This window comes from Anastrepha ludens, chromosome 5 (genome assembly GCF_028408465.1).
Source record: "Anastrepha ludens isolate Willacy chromosome 5, idAnaLude1.1, whole genome shotgun sequence".
Classification (NCBI taxonomy): Eukaryota; Metazoa; Arthropoda; class Insecta; order Diptera; family Tephritidae; genus Anastrepha; species Anastrepha ludens.
In genome coordinates this window covers 9,744,545-9,765,350 of record NC_071501.1, presented here as the reverse complement: position 1 = coordinate 9,765,350, position 20,806 = coordinate 9,744,545, and the positions used below count along the sequence as shown (strand labels likewise).

The window sequence follows — 20,806 nt, the reverse complement described above, 5'->3', positions numbered from 1 at the left end:
AGCTAATCAGCCTTACTCTTTTCTGCTTGTACCTGGTGGGTGATACCCACATAGACTTGGTAATAAAGTATTTTGAAGCGGCCGAAGGGGAAGTCAGACACTGTCTCCGTCCAATTTCGTGCACACCTTCACTTAGGCTAAGGTCTTGTTTACTGTCTAACTACAAGAATTAGAAAAATACTTGCGGTTGTCCATGAATATCATAGTCTTTATGAGAAGATATTTCAATGTACAAATGCGCTTGGAGGTTACCTTGGCATACCGAGCGGAAATCGCGGCTAGCCATTTTGTTCTTATAAGTAATGTTTGCATTGAGGATCGAGCCCAGGACCTTCTACCTACATATATACCACGCAAAAAAAAACTCGGCGGCAATTTTGTTGGAAAAAGGTCTCAGTGATTGCCTACCATACATTTCAAATGTTTCATAAGGCCGTTGAGAATTACAGCGAGAGTGAATAAAATCGGAAGCAATTGAAACATGCTATTATATGTAGATACATAAAATTGTTCTCCATTTCAAAATTTACTACGAAAACTAAGCGTTATAAAAACGTACACTCGTGACGCCACAAAAAGTAGTTCTAGTCTCAGTTTGCAGCCGTTTTGGCGACCTCCGCTTATATTTGTCCTATTCAACCTACCCAATGTTAATTGTCAATTTTCTCTAAAAAAATGCAAAAAAAAAAAATTCTCCAAGGTCGGGCATTATCCACGTTTTGAACATATAAAATATTAATTAAGCTGCATTCCTCGTATGTTTTGATTGCCGTTGGCCAACAGTGGTTGAATGACAGCAAATGAAATAGGATTTTCATATTACCCCCCTTCGTCGCTACTAAATGTTGATGTACAAATAGCTATGTAGATATTTTATATATACATTTGAAATACCCATTAGTGAGGGCTAACGAGTGCGCGGATATTTTATTCATATCCGAACACAAATGGATTTCCTGTGTTAAAATAAATTGAAAAATACTGTTTTTTTCTCTGTTTTCTTCTCCTATTTAAATATGCTGAGCGGGTGAAGCGTTCACGGGTAACTGCGTCACCTCGTAAATATGCGCGAGTGTGTGTGCGCATGCATGTGTTTGAAGCTCCGAAGGACACACGGTAATGTACAGCAGTGGAAATGTAAAGGAACCTCTAGAGTGAGAGTGAGGAAGGAAGGCAGTGTAGAGAGTAAAGAGTGCAAATGTACGCACATTGAAGTTAAATTGAATTGAATGCGTGAGAAAATATTTTTGAATGCATATGTGTGAGTGTGCGAGGTGCAAGGCGTACAATTTTAATTAATGCTGACTTTTTATTATTTCACTTTTACTTATTTTAATTTAAAGCTACAAAAGTGCCGCCATGTTGGGATTTTATTAATTAGCACTCGGGCGCAGTTGAAGCACTGACTTACTTTTCGGATTAAAAAGCTTATTTTCAGAACCTTAATTTTGATTAATCGGGTGATTAAATGGAGGATAGTAGATAAAAGATTTCGATTAGTTGTTATTGATTAATTAAAAGTTAAGTGGTTTGAGCAATACAGATGTATTTGACTTATAAAAAAAAAATTTTAAATTTAGTAAATGAATTAGTAGATATTCTTGAATGTGAAATTGCTATATTGGGTGGCAAAAAAGAACTTTTAAGCATTTTATATCGGAAGGAATTAAAAAACTAATTCAAATCTAATTTCAAGCTCATTGAAAAATTAGTTTCGAAATTTCCTATTGAAGCTTAATGAATCGTTGTCATTATCTAATAAATCTAAACTAAATTTGATTATTAATTATTGATGACTGATTTTAATATTAATGATTGGAGATTAAATTGATTTGATTACTCAAAAAAGCAGATTCACTTTGATTCTTCTTAATCGGCGTAGCCATGCTGGATGTTCGCGATTAGATACAAACGTTATTTTGATCTTAGCCGATGTTATTATATTTGTGTCTGTTTCTCGCTGCCACTGTTAGTTTGCCGCTTGTTTTGAGACCTGTCCATTCCTTGATTTTGTCTAGCCACGCCGTTTTTTCCTATTAATTCCTTTTTGTTCTTCCATTTTTCCTTGTATCAGCAGTTTTAAGATTTCGTATTTGTCACCCTTTGTTATGTGTCCGAAGTAAGCGACTTTCCTTCTTTTTGTGTTCCTAGAGGTTTGCATCTATTTAACACTGCGGAATTTGATATTTTGTCAGTCCAGCTTATTCTCATAATTTTCCTATAGCACCACATTTCAAAGGATTCTAGTCGGTGTATGCTTATGGTTTTCAACGTCCAGGCCTCGCATCCATATAAGAGCGTTGATATTACATAACATTTTAAAGATCTTTTCTTTGATTAAATAGGTATGACCCGACGTGTGAGTATTTTTTTAATCTTCATGAAGGCCGCTCTAGCCATTTATATTCTGTCTCTTATTTCATGATCATTGGTATGGCTGAATACTCCTATATCCTGAATATTTAAAGTTCTTTACTATCTCTATTGTTTTGCCCCCTGTGGCTAGTCTCGCATAGGAATAGTCCCTCAGTTGTAGAACCTGGAAATTGTTTGTTACTAGCGATGTATCGTTTGCGTGGCAAATGTTATATATCCTATTAACTTTAATACTTATTTCTGCGTCATTTATTGCTTCTTCAAATATTTTTTCTGCGTACACGTTAAATAATAGTGGCGATAGTATGCAACCTTGTCTCACTCCGCTGTAGAAGACTTTCTCGTAGTCTATGAAACACATGCAGATATCTTTATTTGCGTGCTGTGATTTTTGTGTAAGCCTTTGAAGGCTACCGTAGATATTGCTTCTCTGGTCCCAAACCCTTTCTTAAAGCCAAATTGAGTTGTTTCCATAACGGCCTCCCAAAAAACGTGGATTTTAACCATGAGCTTGGATATTTAGCAGTTTCATATACATACATATGTGGTTAAACGCTTTCATTAGGGTTAGCATTCCACTGTCATCTAAGAGTTTGAGAACATCAGATGGCTGATGAGATTTCGTCACAGCCTGCTGCTTTTTTTGGTTTTGAAAATATTGGCGCATTTTTTCTTTGAGATGTTTTTTTAGAAATGGATCATCTGTTGAGTGATTGATTAATCATAAGGGCAGGTTTTTTTGGCTTACTCCTCATGGAAGACTAAATTTGATTATTCATAACGAAAGATTAATTTCAATTATTTGTCAATGCAAATTAATTTTGATTATTTAATTAAATTAAATAATCTTTATTTTTTAGAGCTCGTCAAAAAGTTCCGCAACTATTTAACTGATGTAGAATTTGAAGAACTGAAAGTCTACAAGGAAATTTGGTACTTTGGACAGAATGCAAATAAAAATTATAATAAAACAACAACGAACGGAACTGCCAATGCGGGCTTTGACGATGACAATGGAAACTATAAAATTGTGAGTATAAATGCAGATTACAAAAATTAAATAAAGACTTCTTTAAAAATTTACTTGAAAAATATTTACTCGAACATACCTACATACAACTTTGCAATAAAAACTGATAAATGGTATTTTCTAAAACTTGTTTTAAAAATAAATAAACAAGTTCAGGACCTGAATTTATGGATATTAAACAAACCAAGCTTAAAAACTTATAAAACAACCTTTATTATGTTAAAGTTTTTGAAAAAAAAAAATGTTTAAAAGAATTTAATTTTTTTTTAAATTAAAAATAATATAATTATTTTAGAAAAATTATTTTGAAAAAAAAAATGTAATTTAGAAAAATAATTAAAAAAACAAACATGCGAAAAGAAGTACTTGGATACATAAAAAGTTATTTTGAATGAAATTATATTTGGAAGAAAAACATATTATATTGAAAAAAGAAATAGTTTGTTTGAAAAACTAATTATATTTAGAGATTTAAAGATAGTTTTTTTTTTCTTAAATTTGGTAAAATTCCAATTACAAGACCAGCTCATCCTATTCTGACCCAAATAAAGTGGATGCTGTGTCTCCATAATTTTTTCGGTCTTGTTAAATAAATATTTTTTCGTCATAAAAATTTTGCCAATTTTACGTCAGTCTTCAGGGGTTATATACAATTAGAATATTAAAAAAAAAAATTTATTTAAGAAAAATTTTAAAATTTCGAACATTAAAAAAGTTTAAAAATTAAAAAATAAAACAAAGGAAAAATTAAAGAAATTGTACAAATTAAAAGAAAAATTTTAAAAAATTAAAAAAAAAATTTTTTTTAATATATATTAATTAAAAAAAAAATTGAAAAAATTATTATTTTAACCAATTACCATATGTTAAAACTATGCTCATTTGAAAGCATTTTATCATAGAGGTTATAAAAAAATTTTGGTAAAATTCTTTATACTCCCTTTCAACAGAACGAGCACGATCACATTGCCTTCCGCTATGAGATACTCGAAGTAATCGGCAAGGGTAGCTTCGGTCAAGTTATACGCGCCATGGATCACAAAACCAATACGTATGTGGCCATTAAGATTATACGTAACAAAAGGCGTTTCCTCAATCAGGCTGTGGTAGAATTGAATATTCTCGATGAATTGCGCGAAAAGGACGCCGATGGATCTCATAATGTCATACATATGCTGGACTATACTTATTTCCGAAAGCATTTGTGCATTACATTCGAGTTGTTGAGGTGAGTGGAAAAGTTAAAACAAAGAAAAAATATAATATATTAAGCACGAAACATATAATCATATATACATACATACATATAATATATATGTGGATATGAAAGAAGAAAAAGTCTTAAGCAAAATTAGGTGTAAAGAGGTTATTTTCGTAAAGATCTGCTGTTAGAATACCTAGCCAGTACTTGCCCTTATTAGTTAAACCTTTCGGGTAAACCTAAATCGGGCAAAGGAAAATCCTCGAGAATATACAGAGAAGCACTTCACGTTACTGTGTGATCTGTTGATGTTATTCGACCATTTTTCTTCGAATATACCGTGGGAAAAGTGCTTATCTTCAAAGGATTGGCATGGACGGTGTGTGGTTTGAATAAAATGGTCCAGCGTTACAACCCGGATTTATATCCGTTTAAGAACTTTCAATCCAGCAGCATTCTCCAAATATTTATGGGAAATATTTATGCTGTTACAGCAACAACCACAGCTACGCAGCAAACTAAAAATGAAAATCCCGGAAGGAAAAATGTCAGACTAATTTTAGACTATTTTTGGGCGTCACTTTTTATGTGTTTAAATCACAAACAATTGAAGTTGTTTGTTACATAGGATAGGAATTTTTGAAAGTTATGAAGGTTGCATACTGTTTTTCTGTTTTTTTTTCGTTTTTTTGAAGTTAAACTTAAGCGAGAACGGAGAGTAAAATTTCAAGGTCATGCAACGTTTTGCGAATTTTCGTTCCGCGAGAGAGAAAAAAGATATAACGCAAAGGAAAAGGAAAGAGAAGAGAGAGCTATGCCTTATATATATCTTAGATACAATTTAGGCTATTTTTACTGAGTTTTTTCTAGTGGTTGCTAATTCTAGTGAGAAATAACACTGCCTACTTTTTGGCGCTTGCTTGTTGGTGCAAGCTTGTAGGAAATATATTTTTGGTGCCTACTTTTTGGCGTTATATTTCCTTGGTGCCTGCTGTTTGGGGCGTTTTTTGCTCCCAATTTTTCTGACGTTTTTGTTTTGGTGCCTACTTTTTGTTATTTCCGTTTCCTGGCTTGCGCTTGTGCGTACTATAAAGGGCTATCCATTCCGGCATCGGATTTATTTGTATTGCCTTGCGGTAATTTGTGCCTTTGCTGCGGTCCGGGAATCGCTTCGTTTGTGCGGGTGATAAACGCTCGGAGCAGTGCATGTTGTTGCCACGGTTTGTGTCCGGCGTTTACCTACACCGGTCGACTCTTCTCCGTTTTTTGTAAATTTTGTCTATTTGTATTCTCTGCAAATGTTGTGAATTTATTTAGATATATAATCTTTCTCTCTCTCTTTCTCTCATTCTCCCTCGGGTCTCTTTCTCTTTCTTTCTCTGCCTTGAAAGTTTCAGTTCAGTTCAGAAATATTGAAGTGTACGATTGTCACTGTGACTAACTGTAGGTCGTAATTACAAACAAAATTTCTTCAGTGTATATGTATGTACATTTAACGAGCTTTTCGAATATTTTCCAGTTTCCACTTTGCTAATAAAATATAAGTAAAAAAATATGTAATAAAAATAAAAACAAGAAAATTCGATTCGAATTATGGGCCATCTATCAATTATGCCATTAGTTGCATGCAAATTCGTTGTAATAGAAGCGTTATTTCCGTTATTAGCTTTCAAAGAGGTTAAATTTCCGTTACCGAAAAGTATAATTTATTACACTCATTAACGAGATGCATAAAAAAACGCCAATTTCCCTATGCATTTAAATAACTTCGTTAGCAAAATTCTTAGCATATTTGGCGCATAGTGAAAGAGTAAAAATAAAATCTGAAACAAAGTCGTAATTGTACGTATGTATATACATAAATACAAGGTAGTACTCTAAGAAAGTTAGTACGTACGTATAACAAGAAGTTATTATTTTTTATTTTGTCCTTTCCATATACAGTGGCTCACAGAAGTATTTTGCATAATAGCGCGTATGTACAAATTTAAGATTTTGTATGTACTAAGTATCCGAAAATAAAAATGTTAATACTTACACGCATTATTGAGCACTGTCTTAGCAATTGGGCTACACATCATGCACAAAAATTGTACCGTTAGGTGCATATAACAAAAAACGTGCGTAGCAATGAAAATGTGTGCTCACAAAAGTATTTTGCTTATTGTTTATAGATACCGTTACTGGACGCAGTTCAGTTACTTTTTCTGTTTTCGCTGAAGTTGTGGCTACAAGTGCGTATTATAATCAATTTTATTTGTAATTGAGTTAATTTCGTTTGTAATTGTGGTACTGTGCATATCGGAAATGCCAAAGGGTAAAGAACTAACTACAGCTGAAAAAAAAATTATTTTACATCTCTATAATGAAGGAAAATCTACGAAATATATTTGCAATATGTTTAGTCGATGCCGCCAAACGATAGAAAATGTAATAAAACGGTGTAAAGAACGCGGTAATTTAGAAAATTTAACCCGTTTTGGTCGACCAAAGTTGCTAACTGAGAGAGAAGAACGCCAAATATTGAAAGAAAATCGAGAAAACCCACATTTATCAGCCCCAAAAATCAATGACAAAATAAAAGCAACCTTTCAGATTGAAGTATCCGGTGAGACAGTGCGCAGAGCCCTCAGAAGCAACAATATTCACGGTCGTGCAGCAAGAAAAAAACCACTGATTTCACAAGTCAATAAAGCAAAGCGGCTTTTATTCGCCAACACCTATAAAACCAAAAGTTTTGAGTTTTGGAAAACCGTCATATTTAGTGATGAAAGCAAATACAACATTTTTGGTCCGGACGGACGTCGTATGGTATGGCAGAAGCCAAATGAGGAGCTGCGATTAAAAAATGTTAAATCCACTGTTAAGCACGGTGGAGGTTCCGTCATGGTGTGGGGTTGTATGTCGGCCCAAGGAGTCGGAAAGCTGGTGTTTATAGATGGAACGATGGATAAACATCTTTATTTGTCTATTCTCAAAGACAACTTACATTCCAGTGCAGAAAAAATGTTTCAACACGACAACGACCCCAAGCATACAGCTCATGATGTCAAAATGTGGATACTTTTTAATACAAAACATTTACCAACACCTCCCCAAAGTCCCGATATCAACCCCATAGAAAATCTGTGGGCCTATCTCGAAGAAAGAGTGCGAGAACACAAAATTTCGTCAAAAAGTGACCTTAAAGATGTTTTACTCCAAGAATGGGAAAAAATACCTCTTGACTTTTGTCGCAAGTTAATAGAATCTATGCCAAGGCGCTTGGAAGCAGTTTCCAAAAATAATGGTTATCATACGAAATATTGAATTAATAGAAATTAGTATATTTGTACACCACCTAGTCAAAAGCAAAATACTTTTGTGAGCACTGAATTCTATTTTATTTTACTTTTTTTACGTTTATATTGGAACATATTTTTCTTTTAAAGTTTTAATACATTGTTTATGTAGATATAAGGTTTATGTTTAAGAATTTATGAAATAATTAACAAATGAATTTAAAAAATATACAGGAATTGAAGCGTGAACTTATTTGTCTTCTCATGCAAAATACTTTTGTGAGTCACTGTACATACATATGTACGTCTACTCCTCTTCCTTCTCCTGTTAGTTCACGAAAAATGAAATATGACAACATCGGATAAATGTTAATAAAATTCTAATTTTTTCTCGCAATTCATGCACCAACTTTTGTGTTTCGTACATACATAAAATACATTTATATCTACATTCATACACGTGTACATACCTACATACATACATACATATTTATGTAATAAGCAACAAAGTTTCACTCAGCCATCAAAATAACAATTTTGAATTTTTATTGAAGTCATAGTTTTACTCTTTACTGTTAAAGTTATGTGTTTTATTGAAGAGTGAGTGAGTTTGCTTGTGAAACATTTTCACACAAATTTACTGTTGGTATTTCCTTTTTTCGTGCCAACTAACGGCCTTTTCACTTCTATTCTGGTACATGCAAGTATATTTTCCACATTTTGTATTTATTATTTACATACATACAAATATACCCCCGTACATTCTCAAATTTTATTAAGTGCATACATTTATACTCCTGCTGTGAGAGAATTGCCGCAATTTATGGCTGCTTTGGTTTTTTTTCGTTTTGTTTTCTCATAGTTGTTTCCTTGTTAACTTCTGAGGCAGTGAGGATAAATGAGAATATTCTCCCTCAAACATTGCGTGCTCCATAACAATTGTATACGCATGATGTTAGTTATTGTTGTCGCTTATTGTTTTTTCTTTTTGTACCTTTCGGAAAGCGTCACACTTGTGATGCTTTGAGTACTCAACAACAATAATGAAATAAAATGTTCGCTTTATTAAGAGGTATTTTGGTAGCAAAGAAGAATGAATGGTATCTTTCTCTTCTTCCTCTTATTTATTTATTTATAAACGAAATATAATGGCATATAAATAGAAATGTTACAAATAAGGAAGTAACTGCGACTATTGACATGAAGATAATATTGCATATAGATATAACAGGGCGCGCAAAATTAATCATCCCATTTTTTTTGTGTTTTGTGAAGAAGTGAAGAAAATACGCAAGTATGAACTCAAATTTGCATGAATTGTATGTGTTTTTTGGAAAATAAAAAATGCAAGGGGTGTCTCCAAAAAAAGAGCTTTCTCTCATGAAATTTTAGAAGCACGAAATGCAAGGTTTAAGCGGCTAAGCAATCTCTATAAAATGAGTTTCTTGTGAAAGAAAATGCGCAAGAATCAACTCAAGATTTTATAAATTGGTTTTCTGAGAAGTAAAAAACACAAAGCCGTCTCCAAAAAATGTTTTTTCACTTTATTTAACAATATTATTTAACAATACGTTACAAAAATGTATACTGAACATTTTTCTAAACAATTCAATTACAAAATTAAAAATTTAGATGCAAATTTATCAATTTTTTTTTTTAATTTTTTATAAGGTTTGAGAATTTCGCTAATATGGTTTTGGTTGAAAAATAAACAATATTAAAAAGAAAATATTCGACAAATGTTTACTCTAAAACATTTTAAATTCAAGGTGGCGCTAAATTAATAATTCCATTTTATTAAAAATAAATATTCGAAAAATGTTTACTTTATTCAACAAATGTTTACCTACTCTACAACAGTTTAAATTCAAGCTGGCGCAAAATTAATAATCTATTTTTATTATAAATAAATATTCGAATAATGTTTACTCTACAACGGTGTAAATTCAAGGTGGCACAAAATTAATCATCCAATTGTGTTTTTGAACAACTTTTTTACTAAATAAAAAATGGTATTGAGTGATTTATGCGCATGAAATAATACATCTTACACTCGGTTGTGCTCGCCATCTCTTAACAAATTCAAACATCATGCACAATTGTTGTATCAGGGTCTGATTTATAAAAAAAATAAAATTAAGTTGAAAAATTGAAAATCTTCATAAAATGCAAAAATTCGCTTCAGTTTCTTCTCCATACACCGTATCATCGAAACGACCTAAGTCACAGGAGCTAGAGTGGTAAGAAGAAACTTGGTATAGTCAACCAATGACTTTTTTATCAACCAAATCACCGCAAAGTATGTGAGAAATTTAAATATACATAAATTAATCTGAGAATATTGGCGCTTTTGAGAAATATGCCTTTTTTTATTAAATTCAAGCAGAAATTCCTATTTAAAATTTTTAAATATCGTGAAACTTTTATAGGCTGAGAACACCTCATAGTATCTCTGTTGAGTTGGCAGGCATAATTCCTAAAAATTCAGTGACTTTTTATCATTTCTTTGACTCAAGAACATAATTAAGCAGTTCGTCTTTGTCCCACATACCTAAATTGATCCCGATTAGCATATTTGTATGTGAGTATGTGAGTAACTCATGTCACACGCAAAAATATCGCATGGAATAAATTTCAAGTGGCTTGTATACAAAAGTATCTACCTCATTTTTATGTCACATATGGCATAAGTGCCAGCCCAACAATAAGAGTATAATAAATATAAAAAAAGTCTTATTGCCATATTTGTTCGCTATTCTCATGCCTATGCCGTCTTTAATAGCTGTAGTTTTTTTTTTTTTTTTTTTTTTTTTTTTTTTTTTTTTTTTTTTTTTTTTTTTTGCACATTTCCTCTCCCCACCTTGAACTAATTCAAATGTCAAAAGCGAATTTCAAACTGTAGCTGCTGCTCACTTTCAATCGAACCACCAACTGTCTGAATTGCTTCCGCACATTACCTTGTTTTTCTTTCGTTGCCCGCACACAATGTTGTAAATAAATGACAGGGGTCGATGTGGCATGTGTCGTGTGGCATGTATTGTAGTAAATGCAGCACACTAATTTACGTATGAAAATAATTACCCTGCAATAAGCAGGTAAATGGGACTATTTTCAAACTAGTGCGAGACTACTTTTTATTAGCCGGACAATCACCGGTCAATGTATGTAATTGCTATCAGCTATTTTTTCATGCGATGTGGAGATTTATTCGTAAGGGTTGTTGCTGTTTGTAGCAGCATAAAACATTCCCCTTACATTTTTAGGGAGCGCTGCTGGAGTGACAGTCCTTGATCGAATATAAATCCGAGTTATTCCGGCAACGTATAACCGACTGTCGTGGGAAAGCAATTTGTCTGTTTTTCTTCGGCATTCGCTAGACGAAAGGACTGACTGAATGAGTCAGTTGTATTCAGCATAGATCAGATCCATGGTCTACAGGTGTATCCGTCAAATATTTCCGCTTCATTAAGAAATCAGGGAAGTTTAAAGAGAAGTTAACTTTGGAAATAACCAGCCTGTTTTCCACATCCATGCAAGAGTGGTGGGGTTTTTATTAACTCAAACCTAATTTACTTCAAATCCAATTCAGTCCAACCCAATGCAGAACAATACAATCCAATCCGATTTTTCTTGTGTTAAATTACTTAGAGAATGAGCACAAACTGATTACCAGAAAACTAATCCTTTTATGCGATTTCTCCCTCTGCTTGTATTACTTACAGAGTACGCACACACACAAATATATAAACAAACATATGCCTACACATATCATAAACATTGCGTGTATTTTGGCCTGTCTTCTTTGCGGTTAACTGCTGCTCTCTTTCATGTATTTCTTTTTTACTCGAAACTTTAAAATTTCCAACCTGTCAGTTGGTTGGCTGATTTGTTGTACCATTGCAAGCATTCCCAAGTCATAGGTAGTTGCACCAAAGAATGTGAGGCGCGCATTTTGCGTGTAAGGAAATAAATCGCGTACTTCTCATATTTACCTTCATTTAGTTGAGAGGCGGGTGTTGGCGGGTTGTTTGTGTACAACAGCTGAATCCTTTTTTATTTACTACCACTCAACAAATTTGCGGGCTTCCACTTATCAACAATTCAATCAGGACAAGTAAACAAGTTAGAAGAATGACGTCACTGATTGAGGTGGTGATGGGGATGGTGGCCATGACCGTGGCGATGGCGGTGTGTGGGAGGGATAGCTATTGCTCATTTTGTTGGGGAAACTTATTAGGTTGCGAGTACTTAATTGATGTCTGGTGCAAGGTGAATCGATCTATATTTTTAATTGATAAGTCGAGTGATCCAAGTATTTTTTATTAGTAAATCAAGTGATGCAAGTACACTGAATATTGTCGTACATGTTTTTGGAAAATGGCGTATTTGTAGGATTGAGTATAATGAGAAGTAAACAAAAAATGTTGACAAATATTTTATAGAGTGGATGTTGGTTCACTGTTGAAGGTTTTAGTAGAGTTTTTAAAGTAAAATGCATTCGGTTCTTTTCTCATTCTAACATTTGTATTTTTTTAGGATGAGACTTACTTAAAAAAAACTCTGAAAAAAAAACAAAAAAAAATTCTGAAAAATTGTATAAATTTTTAAAAATTTTTTTTTTTAATTTTTTTTTTAAATTTGTTTTTTAATTTTTTTTAAATTAATTTAATTTAATTAAGCAACAGATTTAAAAAAAAGTTCGAGTAAAGTAAAAAAAGTTTACATTTTTTCACATTTTTTTTGAATTTTTTTAATTAAACAAAATTCGAAAAAAAAATGCAAAAACAATTCTGAAAATTTATTTTAATTACATTTTTTATTAAATTAAAAAAATTAAATAAAAAAAAAGATGTATATAAAAAAAAATTAAAAAAAAAAATTAATTAAACAAAATTCAAAAAAAATGCAAAAACAATTCTGAAAATTTTTTTTAATTACATTTTTTTATTAAATTAAAAAAATTAAATTAAAAACAAAAATTTATAAATAAAAATTAAAAAAAAAAAATTAATTAAACAAAATTCAAAAAAAAAATGCAAAAAAAATTTTTTATTTACAGTTTTTTATTAAATTAAAAAAATTACAGAAAAAGTTCCAGTAAATTAAAAAAAGTTTAAATTTTTCGGAATTTGTTTAAAATTTGTTTAATTAAATTTTTTTTTGTTAAATTAAAAAAAGTTTTGTTTTAATTTTATATAAAAAAAAAAATTTTGAAAAAAAAAAATTAATTAAACAAAATTCGAAAAAAACTGTAAAAAAATTGTGAACATTTTTTTAAATTACATTTTTTTATTAAATTAAAAACATAAGAAAAACGTTCCAGTAAACTAAAAAAAGTTTAAATTTTTTCAGATTTTTTTAGAATTTTTTTAATTTATTTAATAAAAAAAAATTATTAAAAAAAAATTTATTAATTAAACAAAATTCGAAAAAAATTCTGAAAATGTGTTTTTAATTAGATTTTTTTTATTAAATTAAAAAAATTACAAAAGAAGATCCAGTAAATTAAAAAAAGTTTAAATTTTTTCAAAATTTTTTTAGAATTTTGTTTTATTAATTTTTTTTTATTAAATTAAAAAATAAAAAAAAAAGTTTATATAAAAAAAATATTGAAATTTTTTCAGACATTTTTTTAAATATTTTTTTAAGAATCTTTTTGAGAAACTTTTTTGAATGTGTCTTATCCTTAAAATAAAAAAAAACATTTCATGTAAAAAAGAACCGAATATATTTTACTTTACTAAGAAAATTTCTTTTTGTGGAAAATTTCCAGAACAAAATAAAAAAAAAATGTTTTGAGTTTCTTCTTATTTCTTTATTAATAGCTAGAATTTACTTAGTAAGCCCTGTAAGTTTAATAACGGTAATCCCATTTTGAGAAAAATGTTCATTTTTTTGTGACAATGTTTTGAGAAAAAATTCAGCTTTTTTGGGAGTAAGTTTTGAGAAAAATTTTGTTTTGATTTTTGTTTTTTGTTTTTGTTTTATTAATAGCTGAGACTTTGTGTAGTAATCCCTGAAAGTTTAATAATGAAATTATCATTTTGATAAAAAATTTTATTTCTTTGTGAAATATTTTGCAGAAAAAATCTCATTTTTTTGAAAACAATTTTGAGAAAAATTGTATTCTGATCTTTGTTGGTTTTTGTGTTTGATATGACTTTCTTCTTATTTTTTTTTTCTTAATAGCTGAGTCTTTGCCTAGCAATCCTTGTAAGTTTAGTTTTGGGAAACCTATACCTTTTCGTGAGAACTACTGCTCTAACCTAGTAATAGCATAGCTACACGTCTGTAAGTCGATCGAAGCGGCGCTTCGTACATTAGTAAGCAGACACACATTCATATTAGACTTCATAATACTCAGTGAAGGCCTGAGTTTGAACCGGTTAGAATACGCCAGCGCGAGGAATCTTGTGCTTTGAAAGTTTTTTTACTTTGAACATTTCAAACTTTACTTGCAAACATTTTCACTTAGTTGTAAACAAATGGAAAAAATCTGTGAAAATATTAACATTTCATACATTCTGCCGGTCCTATGCATTTTCTCCATAAAATGAATGCTCGCCATTTCTTATATGGAAGAAAATACCCAACAACGTCATCATAAAAAATGGTCAAAAATCAACGAGAGCCACTTCAAACTTGCACTTTATTGCATCAAAATATAATGGGCTATAACACTGCATACTCGATATTTTAAAAATGTTTGGTAAATAGTTCGAGTTTTTGACAAAAACTTGTCAAGCGTCACTAACTTTAATCCACTACTGCGAGTTATATGAGCTCTGTTATTTAGAAACTTTTGGAGGTTTTTCTAACACTTTTTATCTGTAGCTACCCATCTAAAATAACTTTTTATCTAATTTTTGCTAATAACTGTTTTTATTTTATTTTTGTTTGTTTTTAAATATAAAAAATATATATTTTTTTTTAATACTAGGAAATTTGTCTGGCTCTTGTTTGCATGTCTCTACCTGTCAATTACCTATCTGAAATAATTTGTTTTCCAATCCCACTAATAATGTTATTTTTTGTATTTAATTTGTATAGTTTTTGTTTAATTTTCCTTCACAAACATTTGGCTTCTCTTATTCGCTTTGAAATCGCTCTGTATTCCCAAAGGACTGGTACAATTTATCCCTTCCGCCGACTGACTTCCGGTTGCTTTCGTCATTAGCAGTTATACCACAAATTATGCACTTACATATACCCATAAAACTATGTGTGTGTGTGAGTGTGTGTGTGTGTAAGGAATTGTTATATAAAATGTCACATTTAATTGCTGGGCGTATTGGTGCTGCATGCAAAACTGAAATTAAAACTATGACTTCAAATCGACAAAATCCAAGCAAAAGTTTGTACGAAAAAAGTGAAAAACAAAAACGTAAAATCTAATAGAAGCTATAAAACTGTAAATGAAACAGAAACTTTCAACATTCGCCAATTTTTCAAATAACGCCTACACTTGCTGAAGTGAACGGCATGAATTGCATATTACGAAAAGTACAGCTGTGTGCATAACTTATGCACTTTTCTATAGCTGGATATTATCTTCTATTTTTATTTTTCTAATGAGTAATAAGCTATAAGGAAATTTCATATTACTGATCTCGAACTTGAAAATCAGGAGAAATTTCTCGTGCTCAAATTTGAAGAAACCATTCTCTGAACTCTATTTGTGTAACAACACTAAGACGCACACCACAAATAGGAGAAGGAGCTCGGCCAAACACCCAAAAAGGGTGTACGCGCCAATTATATATGTATATATATTCTCTGAACTTAAAGCGAAGGTAGCCGCAACTAAAGAAGCAGTGAATTGGTTGGTAACAATTAGGGCATTGGGCTCGTTGTTTGTGCATTCGAAATTAGTCGGGGGAATGCCTTATTTCGCTCTCTGCGTAACTGAACTCAGCGAGTGCTGGGCTAGTGCGCAAACGTTCAAAGTTGCGAGATCCTTCTGGCTCAGGTAAATCGAGGACCCTTGAGGGCACTTCTAAGGCGAACAAAGGCGCAGCTCTCGAATTTGGTACGTATCCTTACCGGACATTGTCCTTTAGGTGTCCATGCGGTGAGACGTGGGATTGCTTCAAGTCCGCCTCTGCAGAAGCAACCTCTTCTCAGTTGCTCTGCTCTCCTCGTTTGGACATATGGCTCTCACTTTTTCGCTACACCGGTGGATATTGCGGGTTTAAATATCGCACTTATGGTGCAATTCATCAGTAGCTTGAAGCGCTTATACGGACGCCATTAGCGACTACTGGTCGCCTTCTTCTAATCCAAAGCCACGTCTTCCTTTTTACATCTGTTTGGCTCTTTTCTTTCTGGTTCCTTCCAAGGTGGCAACCATTTATGCTATCCTACATGGTGTTGACTGGACGTCAGTGAGCACAACATAACACTAAGCAATTCTCGCAACTTTCCATGTGGTGACGTGCGAGATCGCAACTGACAAAAAATTCAAAAAAACTCAGTTATGCTTTTGTTCATGCGAATAACTGCATTAGCTAAAGTCCATTTATTTTAAAATCACACCCAAAACCAGTTAAGTTCTCAGCACAAAAAGTGGCTTACGTTTTGCTCGAAACTATACATTAAAACCAACCAAAGCAAACAAAATGTGCGCCTAAAAGCATGCAATGCGCTTTTATGGAACGTCGAAACTTTATAAGTGCACACACATGCATATGTTTTTTTTTTTTTTTTTTTTTTTTTTTTTTTTTTTTTATGAGGAGGAAGCATCGAAAGCCTTACCCCGTCAGTGTGGGACTTTAACCCGAACTAAACCTCCTACCGTCAAAGTACCGATCCCCCCGGTACTACCGTCAAGTATTTCGTCGGGAGGCGGTTTGAGCGTTGCACTCAACGTCAGTTACTGTTCTGATGCAATATGTCACAAGCTGCATCTGCCTATTACCACCACTGTTAGGTCATATCAGAAGACAACCACCCCTGTCGGATCTATACGCCCCCTCCCCCCATGTCCCTGTTCGTTACCATAGAAAAGCTAGTTTCTAATAGTGGTATCGTCAGTTTACCTGTGTTTTCATCTCTGGATAGGTGTGCTGCTTCACGTTCTTATTTGACGTTCGCGCATCCTCCTTGCCTGCTCGCTATTTCGAAGTTGCTGCATTATTTCAGCAGCCATGTTTTGGACTTTGCTCCAATTGTCCTGGCTCATCAACATCAGTGGCACTAAATTCTCGGGCGTGATGCTGCTGCCAAGGTTGCCTTCTAGTTTAGCCCTTACTCTTCTGAAGCGGGGACACGTGAGAAGCACATGTTCTGCGTCCTCCTCAACTGCTGGTGTGCACTGCTCGCAGTATGGACTTTCTTCGTGTCCAAAGCGGTGAAGGTACGCTTTAAAGCAACCATGGCCACTTAGGATTTGGCAGACATAGAAGTCTACTTCTCCGTGCTTTCTCTGGAGCCAAGCTTCAACGTTGGGGATGAGACGGTGGGTCCACCTGCCTTTATTTGCACTGTACCATCGCGTCTGCCATTGGTCCACGCAGCGGTGGTTTATTGATTTTCTCAGTGCCAGCTGATCGCATTGGGCTTGGTTGTTCCTCATACGTCTCATTTCATACATCTCCTGCGCTATCAAGTCGAGTGGGCATAGACCGGCTATGATGAGCGCCGCATCCTCTGAGACTGTCCTGAAGGCAGAGCAGACTCTAAGAGCACACAAGCGGTACGTGGAGTTACTACTTCGTACGTATGAAGCGTGTTGGAATGCATCGCGCCAAACTGTCGCGCCATATAAAAGGATAGACCTCACTACTCCAGCCAGGACCTGTCTTGCCTGCTGCCTTGGTCCTCCAATGTTCGCCATTATTCTAGCCAGGGCTGCTGTCGCAGTCGCAGCTTTGTTGCTAGCGTATTCCAAGTGGTATCGGAAGCTAATTCGGTGGTCTACCAAGACGCCTAAGTATTTTATGTATGGCTTTGACTCGATAATGCTGTCCCCAACTCTAATCTTGACCTTTTCAACTCTCTTTCGGCTGCTGATGAGTACGGCTTCTGTTTTCTGCGTAGCTAGCTTTAAACCATTCGCGCCTAGCCATCTTTGAGCCGCGTCTATAGCTTGTTGCGCGATATTTACAATTTCCGCGAGCGTTTTCGCGGTTACAACGATTGATATATCGTCCGCGAAGCCAACGAATGTTGCTCTCTTGTGTACCTTTAGTCGCAAAATGCCGTCGTACATAATGTTCCACAGGAGGGGCCCTAGAACGGATCCTTGTGGCACACCAGCTGTGACCTGGTAGTCAACAATTCCGCTGTCGCTGCCGTAACGTAACACCCTATCAGACAGGTAGCTGGATATGATACGCTGTAGATAGGTAGGCACTTGCATCGCGCGGAGGGCGTGTAGTATGTCTATCCATCTGGCACTGTTGAACGCATTTTTGACATCTAATGTTATTACTAGGCAATATTCTTTTGCACCACCTAACCATCGCTTGCCTTCAATTGCCTTTTCCGCAATTACTTTTACGGCCTCTATCGCGTCTGTGGTAGATCGCTTCCTCCTAAAGCCAAACTGGTAGCTTGACAGCTGTCCGTCTACATATATTTCCAGCCGGTTTTTAATCACAAGCTCAAACAACTTACCAATGGAGTCCAGCATACACAGTGGACGGTATTCATTTGGAGCGCAAGCACCTGGTTTTTTTGGTACAAGTACCAATTTTTGTAGTTTCCAGATATTTGGAAAGACGCCTTCTTGCAGGTACACATTAAAAATTCTCGCAAACAAGCACGGGTTTTGCAGCACGGCTTTTTTCAACGCAATGTTTGGAATTCCATCTGGCCCAGGCGCTTTTCGAGACGATAATTTGCTACTTAGTTTGAGCACTTCGGCTACATTTACCGCCGGGATGTTGGTGGCTGGTTCGCTATCTATCTTTCTCACAAAGTCAGGCTGCGGAGGGAAGAGTTCTCGTACAATCTGGTCCAAGAGAATTGGGCATGTTGGTTGTACCGTCTGTTTCATCTTGTTCCGCACTATTTTATAGGCTGAGCCCCATGGGTTATTATTGACGTCGTCACATAGCTCTTTGAACATATTGCGCTTGCTATCGCGAATGGCCAGTTTAAGCGCTTTACGCTTATTTTTGTAGTTGAGCCTGAGTTCTACAGTGTTGGTTGCATTCCGTGAGCGCTGACATAGCCTTCTGGCCCGATTGCATTGTGCTCGCAACTCCGCAATCTCGTCATTCCACCAGTATGCTGGCTTACGTGTTTGGTGTCTTCCTTGTCGGACCATAGCGGTATCGCATGCTTTGGTGATGGCTGACCTTATCTCCAACGCTGCAGTTTCAACCGTGCATATTACCTCGGTGTTGTCGAAGGCTATCTCAAAGAGCTTCTCGTCGAAGCTTTTCGCTTTCCACCCATTTTGCCGTTTGTAGGGTATCGTGCCTACTTGAGCTTTTTCGATGGCAATGACTATTGCCTTATGATCGCTATGTGTGTAGCAGTCGCTGAGGTACCATCTTGTAGCTCTACTTAGTCCCCTGCTTATGAAAGAAAGGTCTATGATGGAACCAGTACCATTTTTGCTAAATGTGTTCTCCGTACCACTGTTGAGTAGAACAAAATCAAGCGCTGCTAGTGCATTTAAAAGCTCCCTGCCTTTCGGGTTTGTTCTCTTACATCCCCACTCTGCTGCCCACGCATTGAAGTCACCTGCTATGAGTGCCGCGCTTCTTTGCTTAGCGTCATTAACCAGTTCGTCCATGATACTGGCAAAGGTACACAAATCTGTACTGGGTGGTATGTAACAGCTGTATATGTGTATATTATCTATTTTGGCACGCACATAGCCGGTTGTTGCAACTGGTTTCCCCAGATGGGTTGGGTTACTCCCGCAGCTCCATATGGCACACTTGCCATTTACGTTGCTGGCCCATGACGCCTCGTGCCTGTTTCTATATTGCTCGCTAAGTATAGCAACATCGATGCCCAGTTCGTATACTGTTTGGGTAAGCAGGCTTTGCGCTGCTTCGCAGTGGTTGAGGTTAAGTTGCAAGACCTTCATACTTTCTTCTGTTGGGCTGCTCTCTGGAATGCGGGGCATGTTCGCCCTCCCGACACATGGTTAGTGTCACTTTCGCCGTGCTGTAGACATAGCGCACACTTCGGCGTATTTACGCAGTTTTTAACCTTATGGTCTTGCCCTCCACATCTGAAGCACTGAGTAGTGCGGTCATCTTCGCTCTTGCAGTTCCTTGCCAGGTGGCCAAAATCGTGGCATTTGTAGCACCTTGTTATAGCTGCCTTTTCCCTAATGCGGCAGTAGACCCAGCCAATACGTATTTTGGATAGGCTTATCAGCTTTTGGGCGGATGCCGGTGGTAGGCTGATGGTGCATGTCTGCGTGCCACCGTATGCTGTATGCATTGCTCGAATGACTGATAGCGTAACTTTTCCGTCCGGGAGGCTATTTTTTATCGCCTCTAACACTTCTTCTCTGGACGTCACTTCATCAATATCCTTTATTTGTAAGGCCGTTTCTTGGGTTAGTGAGCGAACCTGTGCACTTTCGCCAAGGACACATTCTATTGCTGTCTTGAGCTTTTCAGTAGCTGGGTCAGCTTGCCGCTTTAGTTCGAATAATGTAAGGCTGTGTATATGCGTGGGCATGTGTGTGCGCGCACACATTTTGACCTTCATTGGTTGTAGTGAAATTATAACGGCACTGCTATTAAGTCATATGATTTTATAATTACACTGTAATAACCAAATGCGCCGGTGTGCCTGTGCCTGCCTACTAACCACTACGTCAACGCCAACAGCCAATTTTTTTACGATAATGTCGCTGAGTCGCGTGCAAAGCTAAATTTCTGGTTGAAGCGATATGGCTGTTTTGTGTTTTGCCCCTTTTCCACCTCTCTAATTTCACCTGCATTG

General features: G+C 35.0%; 1 protein-coding gene across 3 annotated transcripts in view; it reads left to right on the top strand.

The window, feature by feature from the left end:
* Positions 1–20,806, top strand: part of LOC128864533 (dual specificity tyrosine-phosphorylation-regulated kinase 2) — a 279,974-nt gene that overhangs the window by 197,796 nt on the left and 61,372 nt on the right. For all 3 annotated transcript variants that reach the window (XM_054104235.1, XM_054104236.1, XM_054104237.1), the window contains 2 exons: positions 3,237–3,406; positions 4,357–4,634. In XM_054104235.1, the coding sequence (XP_053960210.1) occupies positions 3,237–3,406; positions 4,357–4,634 (448 nt within the window). The remainder of the gene's footprint in view (positions 1–3,236; positions 3,407–4,356; positions 4,635–20,806) is intronic.